The sequence below is a fragment of the Calidris pugnax genome, unplaced genomic scaffold (genome assembly GCF_001431845.1).
Source record: "Calidris pugnax isolate Ruff unplaced genomic scaffold, ASM143184v1 scaffold252, whole genome shotgun sequence".
Taxonomy (NCBI): Eukaryota; Metazoa; Chordata; class Aves; order Charadriiformes; family Scolopacidae; genus Calidris; species Calidris pugnax.
Window position 1 is genome coordinate 1,260,286 of NW_015091118.1, and position 20,381 is coordinate 1,280,666.

The 20,381-nt window shown below is 38.9% G+C and overlaps 1 protein-coding gene across 4 annotated transcripts in view; it reads right to left on the reverse strand.

The window, feature by feature from the left end:
* Positions 1 to 1,873: 1,873 nt before the first annotated feature.
* The window catches only part of PCF11 (PCF11 cleavage and polyadenylation factor subunit), a 20,745-nt gene continuing 2,237 nt past the window's right edge, over positions 1,874 to 20,381 (reverse strand). Inside the window, exons 2-17 of one of the 4 annotated variants that reach the window (XM_014958313.1) lie at positions 17,258 to 17,383; positions 14,811 to 14,999; positions 14,204 to 14,395; positions 12,294 to 13,402; positions 11,849 to 12,038; positions 11,109 to 11,751; positions 10,400 to 11,011; positions 9,477 to 10,318; positions 8,056 to 8,143; positions 7,024 to 7,143; positions 6,405 to 6,513; positions 5,671 to 5,854; positions 5,051 to 5,206; positions 3,894 to 3,986; positions 3,609 to 3,644; positions 1,874 to 3,021 (exon numbers count right to left, since the gene is read on the reverse strand). In XM_014958313.1, the coding sequence (XP_014813799.1) occupies positions 2,809 to 3,021; positions 3,609 to 3,644; positions 3,894 to 3,986; positions 5,051 to 5,206; positions 5,671 to 5,854; positions 6,405 to 6,513; positions 7,024 to 7,143; positions 8,056 to 8,143; positions 9,477 to 10,318; positions 10,400 to 11,011; positions 11,109 to 11,751; positions 11,849 to 12,038; positions 12,294 to 13,402; positions 14,204 to 14,395; positions 14,811 to 14,999; positions 17,258 to 17,383 (4,902 nt within the window). In that variant the 3' untranslated portion in view covers positions 1,874 to 2,808. Of the gene's footprint in view, positions 3,022 to 3,608; positions 3,645 to 3,893; positions 3,987 to 5,050; positions 5,207 to 5,670; positions 5,855 to 6,404; positions 6,514 to 7,023; positions 7,144 to 8,055; positions 8,144 to 9,476; positions 11,012 to 11,108; positions 11,752 to 11,848; positions 12,039 to 12,293; positions 13,403 to 14,203; positions 14,396 to 14,810; positions 15,000 to 17,257; positions 17,384 to 20,381 lie in introns of all 4 variants that reach the window. The other 3 variants (XM_014958312.1, XM_014958311.1, XM_014958310.1) reach the window with 3 other exon arrangements.

Here is a 20,381-nt window from a genome sequence, read left to right on the forward strand (position 1 = left end):
GAGCGTTATCTAGGTGAAAAGAAACAAACTGGAACGTGGCCTTCAACACAAAAACCCAAAGGGTAGGGGAGTATCAATAAGGCCAAAGAAACCAGTCTGGTAAATCTGCCAAGTAGATGGTAGCAAAGACTCTGAAATAATGTGTAGCATAATCAACTAATCAAAGGCATGTTTAGGATAATGATTTCGTAGAATAGGTGTACATGTGCCTTATATGGGAAAAAGTGCAAAATAAACCTGTAATAGGTCAAGCGGTCGGGAAGAATGTGAGCTCCAACTTCTCAGCCAATGAGAAAGGAGACAGAAACTCAAGTGGCCGGGATAAAGGTATAAAATACCTGAAAGCTAAAAGATCATTGTGTATCTATTTTTGGTGCACCCGATTCAGCACTGTTTCGTATTAATAAATTATTATTTTTTTAACCTTTGCTTCGGTGACTTTGTCCTCTTTAAATTCTAAGATGTGAGTCGGTGTTTCTCACAATAACCCTTTCTGTGAAGAATTTTTTCCTAATATCCATCCTAAACAACTTGGAGCAACTTGATGGAGCAACTTGAGGCCCTTTCCTCTTGCCCTATCGCCTGTGACTTAGAAGAAGAGACCGACCCCCATCTTGCTACACCCTCCTTCCAGGTAGTTGCAGAGAGCGATGTTCTCTCCTCAGCCTCCTTTTCTCCAGGCTGAACAACCCTAGTTCCTTCAGGCTCTCCTCCTAAGACTTGTTCTCCAGACTCCTCATCAGCTTTACTTGCCCTTCTCTTGACCAAGATGTATTGACCAAGAGGTATTTAACCCGTTTATGCTCTCCCTCTCTCAGCACCAAAGCACTCGCAGGGTTCAGGGCAATGGGTTTTCCCTGCAGTCAGTCCTGCTCCTCACCCCCCTGGGCCAAAACCTGCTGGATCCCTGGAGAGAACCTGGGTTTCCTTTGATAGGGCGGAAAAAAAGCACCCTGCAGAGTCCTGCTTCCAGGCAGGATGAACCCTTCCCGATCAGGTTTACGGGCCTGCATGGATAATTACACAGACCCAGGAAGGTCTATTTAGAGCTGAACTATCCTTGTCATTAGAAAGCTGCCATAAATCCTGCTGCTGCAACTTACAGGTCTCTTTTTGTTCTATCCCTAGTACAGAGTAATCCGTTCCCCTTTTCTAACAGCCTCCTACATATTTAAAGACCTCACGTCTCTGCTGGAGCCTCCTCTGAATTTCAATTTGTGCCATTTCAGAGAAGTTTAAGGTGTTTGAGGACACAAAGTATCACTTGGGCCAAGCCCACATCCCTGTCTCAGGAAAGAATTGCAACAAGTAGCAGAGCAGTGACTCCCGCAGGAGGGCCACCAGCCACACACCATGGCCACCAGACATACACCACCCCACCGGATGACCTCTCCCCCATCCACCTCCAAAGGATTTTTGTTCCTTTAGACTTTCTCTAATCAAAAAGTATTTTTCAGGCTGGCAGCTAGAACGTGGCACCCTCCCAACTATAGCTACAACCTTCATACGAGTGTCAAAGAATTATTCACATCTAAGAACTGCTGGAAGCCTGGACATGAGGATGGGAAGAAGCATTGCAGCAGCAGCAAAACCTCTTTCACAGCTGATTATTTCTACACGTATCACACATTAAGGGTGAGTTCACATCTCCCAAGCATCCTCACTGCAGGGGTATTACACCAGGACCGTGACACTGCTCTTCTAGTGCTTAGGTCTCGCTCCCCACAGCTTTAAAAACAAGCACTACACACATGGCAGAGTAAATGAAACATTAAATGCATACTGCCCTAAGACACACAATTATTTACGTCCAATCCCACAAACACACCAGCCACACAAACCCAACACTGAAAGGAAGAGACTCACACTCAAATATATGCTTAATTTTATTTAGTACATTTAAGAAATATTAACATCTCAGGATATCTGGTTTACCATCTAAGTCCAGTCATAAGCAACGAAAAAAAAAAGTTAACCATGTTTCAAATGAGCATTCTTACATTCATTCCCCCCTGTAATGTAAAGAAAATTTGTTAAGCTGTATTAAATTCTTATGTGTTTGACTAATGGAAAAAAGAAAAATCATTAAAAATGACTTAACTACCAGGCATCCTGGTTTGTTAATTGTTTGTTGGCACTTGTGTTTGCAATCAAGCACTCTGGTTGGTATGTTAATTTTCCCCCTTCTACCCAGAACTGTCTTTTTCGAGTTTTTTTTCTGTTTGTGTTTTTTTTTTGTGTGGTTTTTTTATTTTTATTTTTTTTTAAATCTGGATATGTAAGTTTGTTCAGTAAGTTTAAAAAGAAAAGAAATCTAGGGTTGTCTGTCTGAAAAGTTCCTGCACTGCTTCCCTTGATAACCCACCTATGGGATAACTGAAGGAAGTTATTTGCTTTCATGTTTCTGATCCTTATTGAGCAAAAGTTCTTTTAAATTCAATTTAAACTGAAAAAAGTACAGAAACACTGTCTTCATTTGATGGTGTGCATAAACATTACACTCCATATATAGCAAAAATATCTTTTATTTATAATTTACATTTCCACAAGTGAAAATTGTACATTTTTACATATACCATTTCATTCCATTAAATTTTCACGCATCTACAGAACTTTCACACAATGACACCTGAAACTGTGCAGGCATTAAGAAATTCAAATACAAAAATGTATTTATTAACCAAACAGTAGTTGAGGCCCTGCCTCAGTTGAACATTTTTATTTCATATAAAAAGTATTTGCCTTCCAGAGATAACACAGCAGCTCTTCTGTAAAAAAAAAAAAAATTGTATTCATACCTCAGTTCATTTAAACAGACTCATCAGGTTCTGTTTTAATTTCTGTAGATGCAGGTGTGCTCTCTTCTGCACAGGCAGTAGGGGTGTCATCAGGTTCTTCTTTAATTTTAGGTGGCGAGTCACAGGGCTCTGGGGTTTCTTGTTTAACAATGTTCAACATTATATTGAGTGGATTTTCTACAGGAGTCTTGCTGGGAGATGGTGTGCAATCAAATGATGATGTCTGTAAAATGAAAGTCAACATAGCATCAACACACATTAAAAAAAAACATTTTTAGCTTCTTATCCCTTTTGCTCTTTTTCAACATACACACACGGACAGGCAGTCAAAATCCAAACTTCTACTTTTTCAAGATCCCAAGAAAACAAATTTATTCTTTAATAGCATTACTTTTTCACAATTACTTTGAAAAGGTATCATCCAAGCAAAGAGATTCTTAACACATTACCATAGACTATTCCCTACTGTCCCCAGGGAAACTAACTCCTGAAGCATTAAAAATTTAACACACACCAACACCTATTTATTCCATTTTTGCAAATTCCTAAGATTATGCATGTTACGCAATGATGTGTTTTCAAACCATGGTTTTGCTTTTATGACACACAAGGTGTCCTGGTACCTCACACCAAGAAATACCTCTTGACTAATTCTGTGTTACGAACTCGCCATGCCCAAGGGCCTTCTTTTGTCTAGTCATAGGCAAGAGACACGGGCAGGACGTTCTGAACACATCTGGTCCCCACAGAGTCAGAGATCAAACACTGAAAGCAAAATGCTTCAAAATATAGGAAGGAGGATTCACTTACGTTTTGGTAATCTTCGTAGCAAGATGGATGGTAAATCTGAAAAAGAATTGTTACACGTTTAAATACATTAAAATAAATTATAGCACGATCACTGGTTATGAACAGAACAGCATCAATTATACATCTCTCACAATCTCTAGAAAAACAACAGTATGAACAGGCCAAGTATAGTGTCAAATGTAACTGCGAAAAGATTTTGTGGATGTTTCTTTAGGAAAAGTTATTGTACAGAAGCCTGGTACATGCTGGGAATTACAAAAGCCTGGTAAATGTTGGGAAGATTACCTTTTCATCTACTCTGATAGCGTTCTTCAGGTGCCACTCTTCCTCTTCCTCATCCCAGTACTGTTCAAATTGCTCTTGACAAATTTCACAGCTCTGAAAAGTTATTGCAGTAACAGAAACAAATTTTTGCAACAATTTACTCAACACATTGTAAGAACCTACTAACAGTCAAACAAGGTTCTTTTGAATTCAGCCAAATACATTAAGATTTCAACATGATCTTTCCTCCACACTTTACAAATAATTTTAAAAAACATTAATTAAAAATCATTTGTGCATAGTTTGCAGATTGAGCGATGATCATCATCTGGCATTGGAGACTTCTCACTTGAGAAATATAAGCTTTGCCCTTCTAGCTACGAAGCCTCTGCACAACATTTTAACAATCTAATGCTGTTTTACTGTCATGCAAGACAAGCCACTACAGTGATTTAATTGATTTATGGAATTATCTTCAGTCTCCCCTTAACCTGGAGTCTCAAATGAAAAAGGCAGAACTTTTAGATGAATTATTAACATTTTTAGTACTTCTGTGCAAAATAATCAGCTCAGAGAACAAAGAACAAATGGTACCTTTTAAAATTGAAACAAAGGCCTTCACAGTTTGATAGCTAGCTTCTTCGAGGCTTACCATGTAAAATTAAATTGCAATTCTACCAATATTTGCATTTGATTGCAACATCAATTCATCTACCAAAATACAGATCTACTAGTTACTTTAAGATCGAAATATTTCTTTGTCCCGATGCCTATCTTCTACCAAAAAAGAAATTTCCGTGTAGAAGTCAAAAATCCAGTAAACCCAGTCACTATTTGAACAACAAAGGACCGTTTCCAATTCACGTGCTCTACTTAATCTTTCTATGGAAACACTCAGTAAATTAACACACTTTGCCCATTTCAATTTTGCTAGAACAACTAGTTGCCAATGAATATAGATTTTTTTTTTTGAACTACGGGTGATTTATACTATCATCTGCCCCTGGGCAACAGCCATTATGTACACAAACACACCACCTATGAAGTGACTGCACAGAGATCCAAGAACAAACTTCGAGTCTTTCATACAGCCCACTGCATGAAAGAATGCTGGAAACTTCCTTGAAGTATTGCATGATTCTTGGTACCTGGGCTAATAAAGGCAAGCTGAAACTTACCTCAACTGCCCCAGCTGGTCCAGCAGGGACACTCTGAAACTCCTTCTCTTTCGCAGCTTCTTGTGTCTTCAGCACCACCTCTTCGTGAGCTTTTTCAAAAAACTGGCTTTTTGCACGCTCCTCTAGATCAGCTATTTCTTCAAATTCTATCCAGTCCTAAGGGAAAAGTTTTCATTCACACTTAGACAATGACAAATATCGAGGAATGTTAAAAAAAAAAAATCCCAAGAAAAAGGACAGTCCAAAAGTACATTTAATAAATCTGACTTGATTAAAACTGAAATGCTGCTCACATGCAGCGTTAGCACAGTGCGTGCTTTCTCACAATGCTACACTTCAAAAAGCTTTTTCCAGAAAAAACACTATCCTTCAATTTCCATTCCATTCTCAGCGCGATGAAAACAGCACCAAGAGCTTCAAATTGTTTATTGTTCATCGTACAATTGCCTTTTGTATTTTGACAGGCATTTGAAAACTACTTGAAATATCTAAGACATCATTGTTTACCAAAGGCCAACTCCTGGGACGACGCAAATTTTAACTGCAATCCTACAGCTCACACTTAAGTAAAACATAGAATCCAGACTGTAATTTATCCAGAAACACGCTGTATTACTTACTGTTAAACTGTAGTACCATCTTCTGTGTGTAATTTTTCTGCTGACGTCTTTTTCTGTCCTGTTCTGACGATAATGCCAATCTAAATGATCCGCGTAAACATCTGTCTGTGAAGTAGTGAATCTCATTCCACACGAGTAACACTGAATTCCAGTGTACAATCGATTTATTACACTATCGTAACGCCTACAAAAGGAAAAAAATAAAAGTCTTAGCATTTCTTTGAATAGAAAAAGGTAAGAAGTTTCTCAGTAGGTTGCTTCGCATGGTCACAGGAGTACAGGAAAAGCATGAATCTCCTATAAGGTTAGAGTACACAATATAGCTAAGTTCTTCCTTATTTTCATAACACAATCAATTGAAACATTCAAATTACCAATAATAGGCTTATATAAACTATTAATGAGAAAACGTTAATGTTGTATTTCATGCCTATTAGCTTCATCCCCTAGTAGTGAACAAAATGGTAAAGCGTGCGTTTGGCTCAGCTTTGTAAACTACTGCAAAGGTGGTAAAATGAATAGTAATAAAGGAAGAAACATGGACTTCAATTCACATTGCTGCTTAAGTAACAACATGCAACTTATGTAAAGATAGTTTTCTCAGGTTAATTTTTCCTCTTTTTCCTCCCTCAAATTCTGCAAGGCTATCATATGTCACAAAGGGACATACAAAGCTCTCAGCTCAGGGATTAACCCTGTCGCTATAATTACTGCACTTATTCTACTATACGCACTGTCTCAGTTCTTCAACTGTAAAGTTAGTGAGGTCTGGAACATTTTGATCTTCATTCTGGTCATCATCTTCCTCTTCAGCAGCTGGTTGTGCTGATGTGTCATTCACTTCTAGAAAGCACAAAGACAGCATTTTATCAAAATTTCAGTACGACATCAGAAAGGAATTATTAATAAATAGGATCTGACTATGCTAAAATACAAGTGTGCAATAGCTAAGTCAGTCATCTTCTAACGTAATTTAAAAAAACCCACACAAGATACTCTAAATAATTCAGAATTTCAATTTAGGAAAACAGTATTTCACCTCAGTCTCTGGCATTTAAATTCAGTCTTCAGAGACACAGAAGTATTTCAGAAATCGACAAGAACCTGACTGTAATCAAGAAAAAATTACTGACGCACGGCACCAAAGACAAAACTGACCGCTCTGAAATTGAGCTGAAGTGTACAAATTAAACAAGACACTAAGAAGTTAATCCATCACATGCACTAAATTCCTTCCCAAAATTCAAGTTCAGTTTAAAAAAAACTTGCAGCAGTTCACCAAAGTTCTTACACTTAGCTTTACACTTCAGCTGTGCATAAACTGTGTAGTTAGAACATAATGAATGTACATACGTGCTGAAGCGGAATCAGTTTTCGACAGTTTGAGGATCCCTGTTTTCAGCAGTTTAGCAAACAATTCATTGACATCAACCTGTCCTAGGTGGTTATCAGGGTATGAATGTGGAAGTGCTCCTAGGGGAAAACATCGACATGCAAGGAGACAAAAGGTCAGCATCAGAAATTTACTTTGCATTTATCAGCATATTTCACAACACACTTTTCCTTCTGCCTCCTGTTTCTTCGCATTTTTTATTTCAAATTATTTATCAGCCCTCCTTATGTCCAGTCTTTCACTAAGTTCTTCCCATGCAACAGCTTCCTTCATAATGTATTCTGAAATGCTAGCTAAGCCAGCTGCCCACACACAGATTACTACTGGATCTTGTTTATTAAAATGTATTTTCCTCGGTTTATCCTTGAGTATTTCACCAGGACCGATCTACTTCGTCACCTACTTCAACCATTTATAACTTTTTAGAAGCTTTTTATTACCAACCACTCATATCCTGGGAAAGTTTACACGCACTGGCAAACACAAACCAGACCTATAGACTGGTAACTTCCAGAAAAGCAAAGCTGTTTTTTTTTCAGCACAATTACATAGCAAAACCACCTGGTTAATGAAAACGAATGAAAGCCTTCACTGACGTGAGGAGGAACTTCTTCCCTTTGAGGGTGGCAGAGCCCTGGAACAGGCTGCCCAGGGAGGTGGTGGAATCTCCGTCTCTGGAGACATTCAAAACCCTCCTGGACATGTTCCTGTGCAACCTGCTCTGGGTGGACCTGCTTTGGCAGGGGGGTTGGACTAGATGATCTCCAGAGGTCCCTTCCAACCCTCTATCATTCTGTGATTCTGTTTGAGTGAACCTCTAAAGAGATGAAGGTACTACAAAAGCCACATCTATGGCCACCTCACTGAAGAGGATTCCCTTAGTCCACACAGATCAAGTACACCAGGACATTACAAAAGGGTAATTTTTGTGGCTACTAACAAACAGAACAATCCAAAAGAAATAAAAGGAAGTTAATTATATGATTACACACCTGCAGGGTTCTGAACAAAACCTCCAGGATTTGGCAAATACTGTTGACCTTGTCCATAAGGCCCCGGTTGAGCAGACATGAGAGAAACCTGTGAAAGTAGACATTCAAGTTATCATTACTGTCTAAACATTTCTCAATGATTTCATATAAAGTAAACTCCTTCCAGGAGTGACCCACGTCAGTTTCTTATTGAAAGGTCCACAAATGACTATGGAGCATTTCCCTCATTTTCATTTCCCACTATAAAAGCTTCAGAACACATTCTCATTATGTCTAACATTTAAATCATTTAAAAAAAAAAAATTCCTTGTATCTATTAAGCCTTCAATCACATTTTCCAAACACAGCACTTCCTTTTAAATTGTTCCTGTTGGCCAAAACAGAGCTCATCAGAAAGAAGGTCAAGAAACTGCTAAATGTCTATTAACCAATGCCAATGTTAATTCTTATTTAAGAACTGAAATAGCATCAACTATACAAAACACATCCTGAGAGCAGGAATATTTCAGCAAACCAGCTACATAAAGCTTTAGGTAGAAAACCAGCTTTTATAACACACTTGTAATAAAAGTGTTTGGGGGTTTGGTTTTATTCTTAATTGACTGCTTTGTGGATCTATAAAAAAAAAAAAAGTTTAAATTGTTTAAAATTTTATCCCATCAGAGGTGAGCAAGACACATTACCTGCTTTTGTACAATCACTTAACTCTTCACCTTCAGTTATTATCCCCCAAATGAAAAAATACTCAAATCTCTCATCTACTGAAAGAAATGAGAGTGTTTTTCACTGTTGTACAGTGTAATTTTCCCCTTTTGAAGAGAGCATTTCCGACAGGCAACAGCAAAGAAAACAAAACTCATAAAGCATGCTGGTGTCCAGCTAATTTTAAAAAAACGTAGGTCAACAATTTTTCTCAATGTCCCCAAGTTATGGGTATCTCTTTAAAATTCACTTGTCATCAGTACTAACAGCTGCAAAAAAACAACACAACTATGTTGGTGCATTCTAATTCTGCATCTCTTAGAAAAATAAAGCATGTATATTCACTTACATTATCTTTCATGTTTTATATAGAACTCACTTTTGCACAAGTTTAATGAAAACACCACAGGCTTCCAATTATCTAGTTTAGTCTTCAAGTTCAAAATACTAATTTCACTGCCATATTATGAGCTTCAAAGTGACTGTAAAAACCCACCATTTTATTTCATTGTGAAAAAAAGATTCTTAAAAAATTGCAATGCGTGTCCCTCTTCAATTATCTAGAAACTACTGAAGAAGGATGGCTTTTTTAGCTTGAAACTGGCTCCCAGTCTGGCAGCTCTTCAGAAAAATCTTCCCTTTTTAGAGGGAGAAAACCTGCTAATTGTCTATACAAAAGTCCATCTGCAAGCAAATCGTTTAACACAATCAATTCTTACCTGATTACTTCCCATTGGCATATTATTGAAGTTTCCATATTGAGGACCCTGAAGACCTTTTTCATCAAAGTAATGTCCAGCTGCTCTCAATGGGAAATTCTGTGCTCCTGGGCCAGCTGGCCCATTGAAATTTGGTCCAGGCGAACCATCAAATAGATCAGGTCTCTGGAACTGCATCCCATGAGATGGTCCATTGTAGCCCTGGCCAGGATGGTCGACAAATGGACCACCTTGTCCGTATGGTGACATTTCTAGTCTTGAGGCAGGATGGTTAGCTACATTTTCAAAACGAGCACCTTGAAGGCCAAGGGGCAAGTCAAATCTAGAGGCTGGCTGGTGAGGTCCATCAAATCTTTGAGGTATGGCTGTATCAAATCGCGGTTGTCCTTGTTGGCCTGGCGCCCTTTCAAATCTTGGACCAGGCTGTCCATGAATTCCATCAAATCTTTGCAAGAGAGATAGCTGTCCAGGCTGACCATCAAATCCAGCTGCATGACAACCATCAAATCTTGGACCAGCCCGACCGAGAGGACCATCAAATCTAAGTCCACCAGCTCCCTGGTGTACTGGTCCATCAATCAACCTAGGACCTACACCTGGCTGACCATGTGGTCCTTCCAATCTGAGCCCAGCACCTGACGGTCCATGTGGCCCCTCAAATCTGAGCCCAGCACCTGACGGTCCATGTGGCCCCTCAAATCTGAGCCCAGCACCTGACGGTCCATGTGGCCCCATAGGCTGACCATGTGGCCCCTCAAATCTGAGGCCACCTCCAGGTTGACCATGGGGCCCCAATGGCTGTAAATGTGGTCCCTCAAACCTGAGGCCACCCCCTGGTTGACCATGAGGCCCCAAGGGCTGACCATGGGGTCCCTCAAACCTGAGACCACCCCCTGGTTGACCTCGAGGCCCCATAGGTTGACCATGAGGTCCCTCAAACCGGAGACCACCTGAAGGCTGACCACGGGGACCCTCAAACCTGAGACCAACTCCAGGTCCTTCAAATCTAGGACCACCTACAGGCTGCCCTCCAGGCCCTTCAAACCGCAAAGGCCCACCTATCTGCCCAAGAGGTCCCTCAAACCTCAGTGGACCTCCTCCACCGACCTGTCCTGGGGGTCCTTCAAACCTCAGCGCCCCTGCTAGCTGCCCTGGTGGCCCGTCAAATCTTAGGCCTCCAGCTGCCCCTGCTCCTGCCAACGGTCCATCAAACTGAGATGCACCTGCCCCCACCAAAGGCCCCTCAAATCTCATAGCAGCCTGTCCGGGTGGCCCATCAATTCTGGAACTTGAACCAGCAGCAGGACCATCAACAAAAGGACTTCCTTGTCCATCTACCCCAACCCTTGCAGAAGCCGGTCTAGGTGAGCCATCAAATAGAGGTCTGTCTTCCATTAGTGCACTTATCCTCTGCTTTGCTTCAATGCCTCCAAATCTTGATCCTGGACTTTCCGGAAACGGCGCTTTCTCCGGATCTTCAAACCTAGCTCTTTTGAAACGCTCACTGAATGGCGATCTTGGTTCCTCTCGAACACCTAAAAAAAAAAAAAGTAAAACAGAGCAAATCAGATAAATAATTGGCAACATTTTAGTGAGAGGTTAACAGCTGTAAAATAAAGCAAAACCACATACCAGCTTGCCCAAGCAGCTGTCTTTCTTCACGATTATCAAACCTGCAGATTGCATCGCCATCTATTTTCTGGAACTCTGTTGTGCTTTTCCCCTGTTGTCTGAGAGCATCTCTAAATTCATCTGACTCTCCCCAGCTGTCGTAAGGATCGAAGTTCTTAGAACCTCTTGCTCCTTTAGTAGCATTTTGTTCCTCAAGTCTCCGTCGACTCTCAAGCGGTGAGAGGTTATCAGCAAAAGGTCTATTAGTGCCACTCACAGGAGAGTGTCTCCTTGATCTTTCTCCGAATGGTTCTTTTCTGTCGAACTGTACTCCACGTTTGGCTTTTGCTTGCTCACATTCTATTCCAGAAAGCAATGCATCAGGCAAATGATAATCCAAAATATCATCAGGATCCAATAGATCAAGCCTTGACAACGAATGCTGAACTTGTGTTCTTTTTAGTTTAGCCTTATGTTCATAATAGGTTAATTCTGCATCTGATAAAAGAGGTTTCTTTTTCAAACCACATTTTTCCTCTGTAGGGCTATCCCAGACATTACATCTGTGCTTTCCTTCCTGATACTGGAACAGCTGTCGGATCTGATGAGCTACCATGAGGAACTCATCTTGTGTTATTTCACCGGATGTTAAGCGTTCATTGGCCTACAATAATACAAAGTTAAAGTTTAGACTTCTAAAAAGATAAAAAAAGCAAACTATACCCAGGACACTTATATGAAGACAGATTTATTAATATTACCTTCTTAAGTAATTCTCTCTTGCTTGCAGATGTCAGTTCTTTGGGAATCTGCAAATTAGCATCCACACTTAATCGGTGCTGCTGCTTTGGCGCTCGGGGCGATAAAATTCCTTTACCAGCAGGCCAGTTTTCCCGGTGTCTTTGGTGAGGGGATTTACCAAGTGCTTGGTGTTCTTCATTCTGCTGTGAGCTGAAAGCAAGAATACATTCAAAGTACAGGTTACGTCTTTGTAACGTTGCATTCCTATTAGAACTGATCATGGCAAAACATCACTATCACCTTGGAATCTAAGTATGCATAATTTCCCTATCTCACTAGTAGAAATAAGTTAAGCTTATCAATTTAACAGTCTGAACACTGCCTCCCAAAGCTGACTATTCTGAAGATAGCAGCAGAATTTCCACCAACTTCAAACAGAAGTTGTTTAAAAGAATAGAAACTTACTTTTTATTTTCTTCCCAACCAGATTTCCACCTCTTGCCTGATTTGGATCCTTGCCAGTTTTCTGCATTCTCCTTTGGATCAGGAGAAGCTTTGGCGGAATGCTGGCTTGCTGTTTCCTGGGGCCTGTCTTCTTGGGCTTTTTTTACTCTCCTTGGATCTCGCACCTCTTGTTTGACATTTCTCTTACTAGAATTTCTTTCATCTCTTGCTGCTTGCGTGCCTTCTTCGACATGAGACTGCTTAGTGCCTGTCTGACGTATCTTTGCAATTTTAGGAGCTGATGAAGTGGGAGATAAACTCCTAAGTCTTCTTTTGGGTGATCTCCTCTCTCTTCTTTTTGGAGAATGTGTAGATGGTGACCGTGCCTTGGGAGAGCGTGATCGTGACCGTTTTCTATTACTTGATCTCCCTTGTTTTCCACTCTGTTTTTCTGACTCCTCTGTAGTCGCGTCTTGTTTCTGAACAGCACCATTGATTACTTTATTTCTACTGCCTGCTGGTCTGTGTTCACCTGTCTTATGTTCCTCTTTTTCTTTTTTCTCTGTACATCTCCTCTTTTCTTTCACTTCCTCTTCTTTCCCATCTGACTTATCCTGAAGATGTCTTTTCAGTCTTGGATCCCGCTTGCTAATTTCAGATGCTTTTGTGCTTTCACATTCCTGGGATTTAGTATCTTTAGTACTGGGCAGCTTATTTTTTAAAGGGGATGGCGATTTTGATTTCGCTTCTGACTGGTCAAGTTCTTTCTTCTGTGTTTTTTCACTTGTTTTCAATTTTTCTTGTTTTGTGGAGTTTTGTTTTTCAGCCTGTGTTGTTTTGTTTGCCTTGGAGTCAGACTGACTGGTCGTGTTCGGTGGAAATTCTTTCCTATGAGACTGATCTTTAGCATGAGAGGAATGTTGAGCCATCCGATTAAGTCGAGGATCCCTATTTACTAATTTGACATCATGAAGTGGAGGACTTGGGGATGGTTTGCTTTTTTCAGATTGCACAGGAGTCTGATGGGGTGGTTTAACTGTCATATGAGGTGTGGGAGACACGTGTTGCTTGGAAGGTGCTGGAACTGAAGCTACAGTAGATGATCCTTGCTGAACACTAAGAGATACGGCCTGAAAGAGGAAAAAATCCAGCATTAATCTGCATGACACACCCAGAGATGGTCATAATCCTGTCTCGAAATCAAAACTGTAAATAGAAATGTCTTGAAAGATATGAGATTCAGCCATTTATCTGGAAACGACCCATTAATTGCTTATTACAAGTGTTAAAATAATGCAGTTACAAAAGATCAAATTGAAATATAATGCAAAATCAGTACTACAAAGTCAATGCCGCAAAATATGTAACTTAGGCACTTGGTCTCGTTACAGCGTTAGTTCTTCTATATATTCCACATGTTCAAGGAACTAAGCTGCGAAGCGTCTGATAAATTTTTCTTATTTTTACAGTTCAAAGACCCTTTATCTTGGTCTCATCAACTGCAAGACTTTCCATTACGGATGTAAAACACCACAGCTTAATCGCCACCTTCAGGTGGTGGCATCAAACCAACTTGACCTAGTAAGGAAACTGACTTGATTTCAAACGATTGGGTTTCCTTGTTCTGTAAGAGCAGATTTTGGAAAAGCCTGGCTTGCTGTGAGCCATGGGAAGAGGTGGAAGACAAGGATCGTGGGCAGGCATCATTTTGGAGAGAAGTTAAAAACAAAAAAACAAGACTGTCACTTTTTTTATCTCTATTTTAAGTGTAATTCATCAGGTTTTTAGGTACCACAGATCAACCAGCATTGCTTTAATCCTAAAATGGCTACACTTGCCTAACACAAAGAAAAAAATAAGGTACTGCAGTTACCAAGCACTGTCCGAAAGAGAGCGAGCCCCAATGATGTTTCATCAGCTATCCTACTCACCAACTGTGCTTTAGTCTGTTCCAGCTCCAGCTCTAATTTTTTTTGCTGAAGTTCTAACAACTGCTTTTGCTTTGCAAGTAATTGCTGCCTTATGAGTTGCTCCTGTGTCAAATTCTTTTGTATTTCAGGAACAGCTGGAGGAGTAGAGGCACCAGAAGTGACAGCAGAGGTAGGTGCAGAAGATTCCTCTGGCTAAAAACAGAATAAAAAAAGTTACATTTAAAATCCTGATGGAATCAACTAACTTCATCTCCTTTAACTGCTACCACGATCCAGAACTGGGATTGAGTTTTTACAAAACAGTTATAAATTGCGCTTCTAATGCAAAATATAACTGGAACAAATAAAATTTTTGCCCCACTAGAATTTGCCTGCTATAACAGCTGTACATCATATAATATAAATTCATCAATGTTCCAAAATCTGGAGTACAGTTTTGAAATACAAGAACCAAACTCATCAAATGTTCTGAATTCAGATATTCCTCTTACCTGTCTACAAAGGTCAGATACTTCATTCTTAATACACTAAATGTCAAAAAGCAGCATACAAACAATGAAAACTACACGTATTACCATCTGTTCATACAGTAGGCATAAAAACTTACCGATTTATTTAAAAACTTAGGATTCACATGGATGCTAGAAGTATTCACATTTGGGGGCAGAGGTTTAATTGGCCAAGCAGGATCTAATGAGTTGACTCTGACATCAAGTGCATACAGTTTCTTCAAAGGAAAAATATCATCCCATGTGGAGCGTAATTTAAATAAACTTTTCCTAGTATTTTCATCCACCTAAAACAATAAAACAATTCTATGGCTTGATAAGTTAATATAAAACAATTTCTTAAACTTTTCTGTAGAACTTAAGATTTTATTTATTTCCTATTTCTATCAACAATTTGCCATTTCAACATATTGAACCTGCTATACAGAATTTATAAGCAGTGGAGATCGTACATCTATAGCAACAGAATCAGTAACGGAAGGTCAAATGTGGAATAGTTGTTTCAAGGCCATTTGAAGGTTTTATTGTGTATTACCATTCTCTGAGAATTTTCTTTCAACTTTTCCATTACCAAAATTCTCATTTTACTTGCTCAATTTCTGTGGAAAAAATACAGTAACAAAAATATTGAAAGGCAACAGCCTCTGAGACAACACATTTTTCAAGCTTTTGTGCTGAATGGAGTATAACAATGACAAACAAATCAGGAAATAAACTTTGTGACCAGAAAAGGTGTTTTGCTCAGCTGTTTAGTCACTGAAGGACTTTTTTCCAACAAATGGGGTATTAGCTAAAATGAAGTCAATTATACTTCAGCTGCAAAATTAGATTCATCAGTGAGCCACAGATCAAGCGGACTCATAGGACCAGTGCCCATTTTATCTCTTCACAATTAGTTTGGATTATCTCACGATAGGTAAATTAGAAATCTACAGTAAAGCCAAATTTATTTCACCTCATACATTTGAGTTGTTCATTTAAACAACAAACGAAAAACATCTGATGACAAAATATATGCAGCTGTCCTAAGGTCAATATCCCAATTCAATCTTTACTTATTGACTATGTTGATGTTTTTTGTTGCTATTTTATTTTTTAAGATGTTACAGCAAGACACAGAACAGTCTCAGAATTTTGGAGGTTCTTTTTGGGAGGAGCAGGAACTTCACCAAAAATAATTCATACTTGGCTATTGAGGGGTGCCTCTATACAGTTTTCAATGAGAGGGCATGAAGTTCACTGCAAATAGTGCAGAAATGACTGAGCAAAAGTTTCTGACTTCATCAAGTGTCTAAAGATACCTTAGTGACCATTTAGTGACAAAACAGAATTTGTAACAATGTCAGTGCTGGAATTCTACTTTCACCTTTTAACATGACCAATTAAGCTATCAGAAGTGACTGACACTTTACACATTTAATTAATACATATTAATTAAATAGTTCTAGCTAGCTTAGTAGACAGTTAACCTATAGAACTGAAAATACGTTTTTATCCAGAGCTTCAGCTGCAACATTAAATGCAACTCAGTAAAAAAACATTCACAATTTAATACTGAAAAAACAATTAAGTGTCTACCTATCTATCTACTCTACACACAGGATTTAAAGTCTTCTATGATCATTATTACAATCTATTCCTTATTTCATCATGCATTTTACATCTGAAAACCATATATAAATCATACTGGGATCTCAGATCCTCGCTGACACATACTGATAAATACACAAAAGCCACTTTCTTATAGCATACCAGAACCCACAGAAGTTAAACCCTTCATTTCTGATCCTAATTAAGCCCTTTCAAGTCCAACCTTTCAAGAACTGGACTTTAATTTGCTTTTCTCACTGAGGAATAAGCACAACTACCTCACTGGGTTTAAAGATTAAGAGTAAAAATTAAAAGATATGGCAGCAGTTTTCAACATTGAATGAAATCAAAACATGTATTTTTAATGTAATATAGCAATACCATCTAAGACACCACCACCCCCAACATTTCTTTGAAATCGCAGACCACCAGGAGAGAATCAGATGTCAGTGCTGCTCACTCTTCACAGTTTAAGCACTCCTTTTGCACATGACAAATTAAGTTAATCAGAGAAACCTAACTACAGGAGAGAGGAGCTCCAAGAAATCCACAAGAAACTGATTCCCAGTATATTCTTGGCATAAAGACTAGGTGCTGTCTTAAAAATAAACCAACAATTCATAATTAGTTGGTCTATACATTACAAAAAATCAATCCAGGTAAGTAATCAGTAACCAAAATACTGTTAATAAAATCTTGCCTGGATAGGAAAATTACAGACCTTTATGAACCAAATTAAATCAAGTGAGACTTTGCATCTTTCAGCTACCATGCAGCCTACATGCTTGACATCAGCAGGAATAGTCTTCCACAGCACAGATACAGTACTGAGATTTATAAAAAACAATCAATTTTTACGGTTCACTACCCAAGAAAACCCAAGTCAAAGCATGTATTTATTTTATCAGGAATAAATTTTGTTTAGAATACAGAACTTTTCTGAAAGTGTATATACCTTTTCAAATACACAAATAAATGTTGCAACTAGGTTTTTAGTAAATGCAGTAAGATATTCTCTTCCCACATTCTTGACAATGGAATCCATAAGGTACATAACAGGGAGCTTCTCTGATGCAGGAGCCTGGAGTAATAAGAAGAAACTGAGAAGTTTAGTACAACAAAAACATATCTTAAACTTTTTAAATAAAGGGATTACCAATCCCATAAATACAGACCTCTCTTTTTGGTTACCACTATAAACATCAGGGGATTTGGCTTGGGATTTTTTGTTTATACAAAAACTTAATCTGGAAAATCAATATTCAGTTCAAAGTATAACGCAGTGGGTCTATTACACAAAAAAAAAAAAAAAAAGGAACAGCTCAGGTCCTTTCCTTTGCCCACCAAACCTTTGGAAAAATTGGGGGGGGAAAAAAAGGAAAAAAAAAAAAAAAAAGGAACAGCTCAGGTCATTTCGTTTGCTCATCAAAGCTTTGGAAAAAGTGGGGGGGGAAAAAAAGGAAAAAAAAAAAAAAGAAGAAAAAAGAAGCCCACAAGACAGTATTGCCGCTAGTATACCAAGTGTAACCTTTCAAAACGCACGTCAGAAAGTAACTTTTAAGTTAGCAGGAAACCATCCTTAGCACTTCAAGGAATTTGTTTTTCTGGATTTCACAGAACGAGTAATCAGACTTCTGGCAAACAGCCCAAATCAGTGAACTTCTGCAGCCGTAGACTATACTTCGTGTATCAAGAGTCTTTTCAGAAACTACATGCAGAATAGGTCGCAACTATTTTTTCATTGTAATCCAAACGGACGGAGCAAGGAGTCCCATTCTCTCTTGGCACATGTAGATAGCGACAGTTCAGACTTCCAGAGTGCATGCAAAAATGCAGTGTCAGAACAAAGTTCCAAAATCCAAACAAAACTCAATTCCTAGTCAACCGGGGAAATGCACAGACAAGCTCAGGAACCGCAACCACGATTTTCACGGAAGGGAGTCTTCAACCTCTGGACACATCTTTGCTACAAGAGGAGGCTTGGGTTTTGTTGTTTGGGTTTTGTTGTTTGGTTGTTGTTTTTTTTTAAATCCATTTTCAAAACTTGTAGCAAGTTTGTGCAGTAGAAGTGTGGTGATGCTGGATCGCTACAGCGACTTCAAACGTACACAACGCACTACCGGCCCAAATCAAGGTGGTCTTAATGCCCACCTTTGGCTTTCACAAAGCAGAAGCCACAGCACAGTTCCAGAAAACATCAGCAAGTACACAGACTTGTTGAAGAGGACAACACGAAAGACAACACCACAAGCTGTGTGTTGACCATGACCCCCTTAGAAGAGCATCCACTCGTAGGAAGTCCCATTTATCACCTGGTAAACTCAAAATAAAACCAGAATAACTTTCCTCACTGCCTATTTTAAACAGGATAGGCTACTAGGTTAACTAAGACACCTTACTTTGCAGCCCCATTGTCCAGAAAAGTGTGTGGAAGTGCTCTTGCTTTACAATTTTAGATTTAATTCCTTCCCCCTTTAAGGTGGTTCACAGAAGGGCACCAAGTCAACAATACTTTTATACAGGTGAATCATAATGTCTCCTTGCCCTTAAATGTGTATTAATTTACCATGACCTGAAACTTAACATTGAAGAGGGCAGAATGCCTTGTTAGTTGGGTGGGGAAACGGACAGACGTTACTGCTTTTGAGCATATTAAAAAAAAAAAAAAGTAAAAATAGGCAGGTATTTTGTACATGAAAAGAAAAATGCAGTTGTTAGCTGCAACACATTAAAAGCCTATCTCACACTATGATGTAATACTGAGCTGTTAACAAGCTAACATGCAACAGTATTAGAATAAAGGCATCTCTCTAGTCTCAGAAATCTAAGACGCTGGATCTACAGCTACTTAATATTAAAATGTCTGTGGAAAACTGGTTTCTTTTTAAAGCAGTCTGCGCAATGGCACATTAAAAACACTCCTCCAAGTTCTGAATGCATTCCTTTATAAAAAGTGACAGTACACCATTTCTGACTTTATTTTAAAGCCAGCTGTTAGGGAAACAAAGAACTGTCTTACAAGTATCTATGCCCTGCCATAGTATATTCTTCTATCTCACCACTGTACGGAAGCAGCTCACTACACTCAGCTAAGCTTCAGCTTTGAGACGTGGGGGAATCATTTAGTAGCAAAGGCACTGTAACAAGTTTAACTGTCACTTTCATTATGCATCAGACTGTTAAAAGTAATCATACATAGAAGCACGGTAATCTAGTAGGGAAGCCTACTTCAAATTATGGCACAGAATTAGAAGCTTAGCAGCCTACCCTGCTTCAAATATAAGCTACTCAGGTGTCACATTTTAAGAACCATGACTTAAATACAGTTGGAGTATTCAAGTCTTCTCTTTTGGAGTGTTTATTATGTCAAGGTATCTAGCACATATTCCAATAACCACAAAAGGGAATCCCAGACTTGAATGTATTTCATTTTCAGGCTGTCTACACAGCATCCCCTAGCAAGAAAGAGTCCCACATGACACTAACCAAGAGGCTGGGAGGCGCCGCATAATCACCAGAACACAGAAGAACGCTAACTCTGAGCTCATCATTAAAGACTTCATTACAGAATTCCCTCCGTTCCTTCAAAGAATGTAGGAAAGCTATTGTTGAAAATGAGTGGCTCTTTTTTATTAGTTTCCTAAAAGATTTCAAGTTTAAAATCGTATCTGGCAATTAAACCCCAAGACACAAACTTGTGCAAAAAATTGTTTTAAAAAAAACAACCTTGTATACAAAATGGGTCTTGGAAACAAATTCTGCACTATACAATGGTAAATAAAAAGACAAATACATATTTCACACTTTTTATTTACAAATTTTATAATACCAGTCACACATTTCAGAACCATTTATTAAATTGTAAAGTAGACCACTCAAGTTTTACACTAAACAAAACTGTCTCCAGGCAACACTTTTTAAAAGTGGCTTAGTAAAGGAGATCACTTTCCCAGAAACTAAAAACTTGCCTTGAATAAACCACAGTCACAAACAGTAACTAGGCAAAACTCACCATTGATACAGGATTTAAGACAACTTTAAAAAAAAAAAAACACCCACACTTCAGGGCAGCTTCTAAA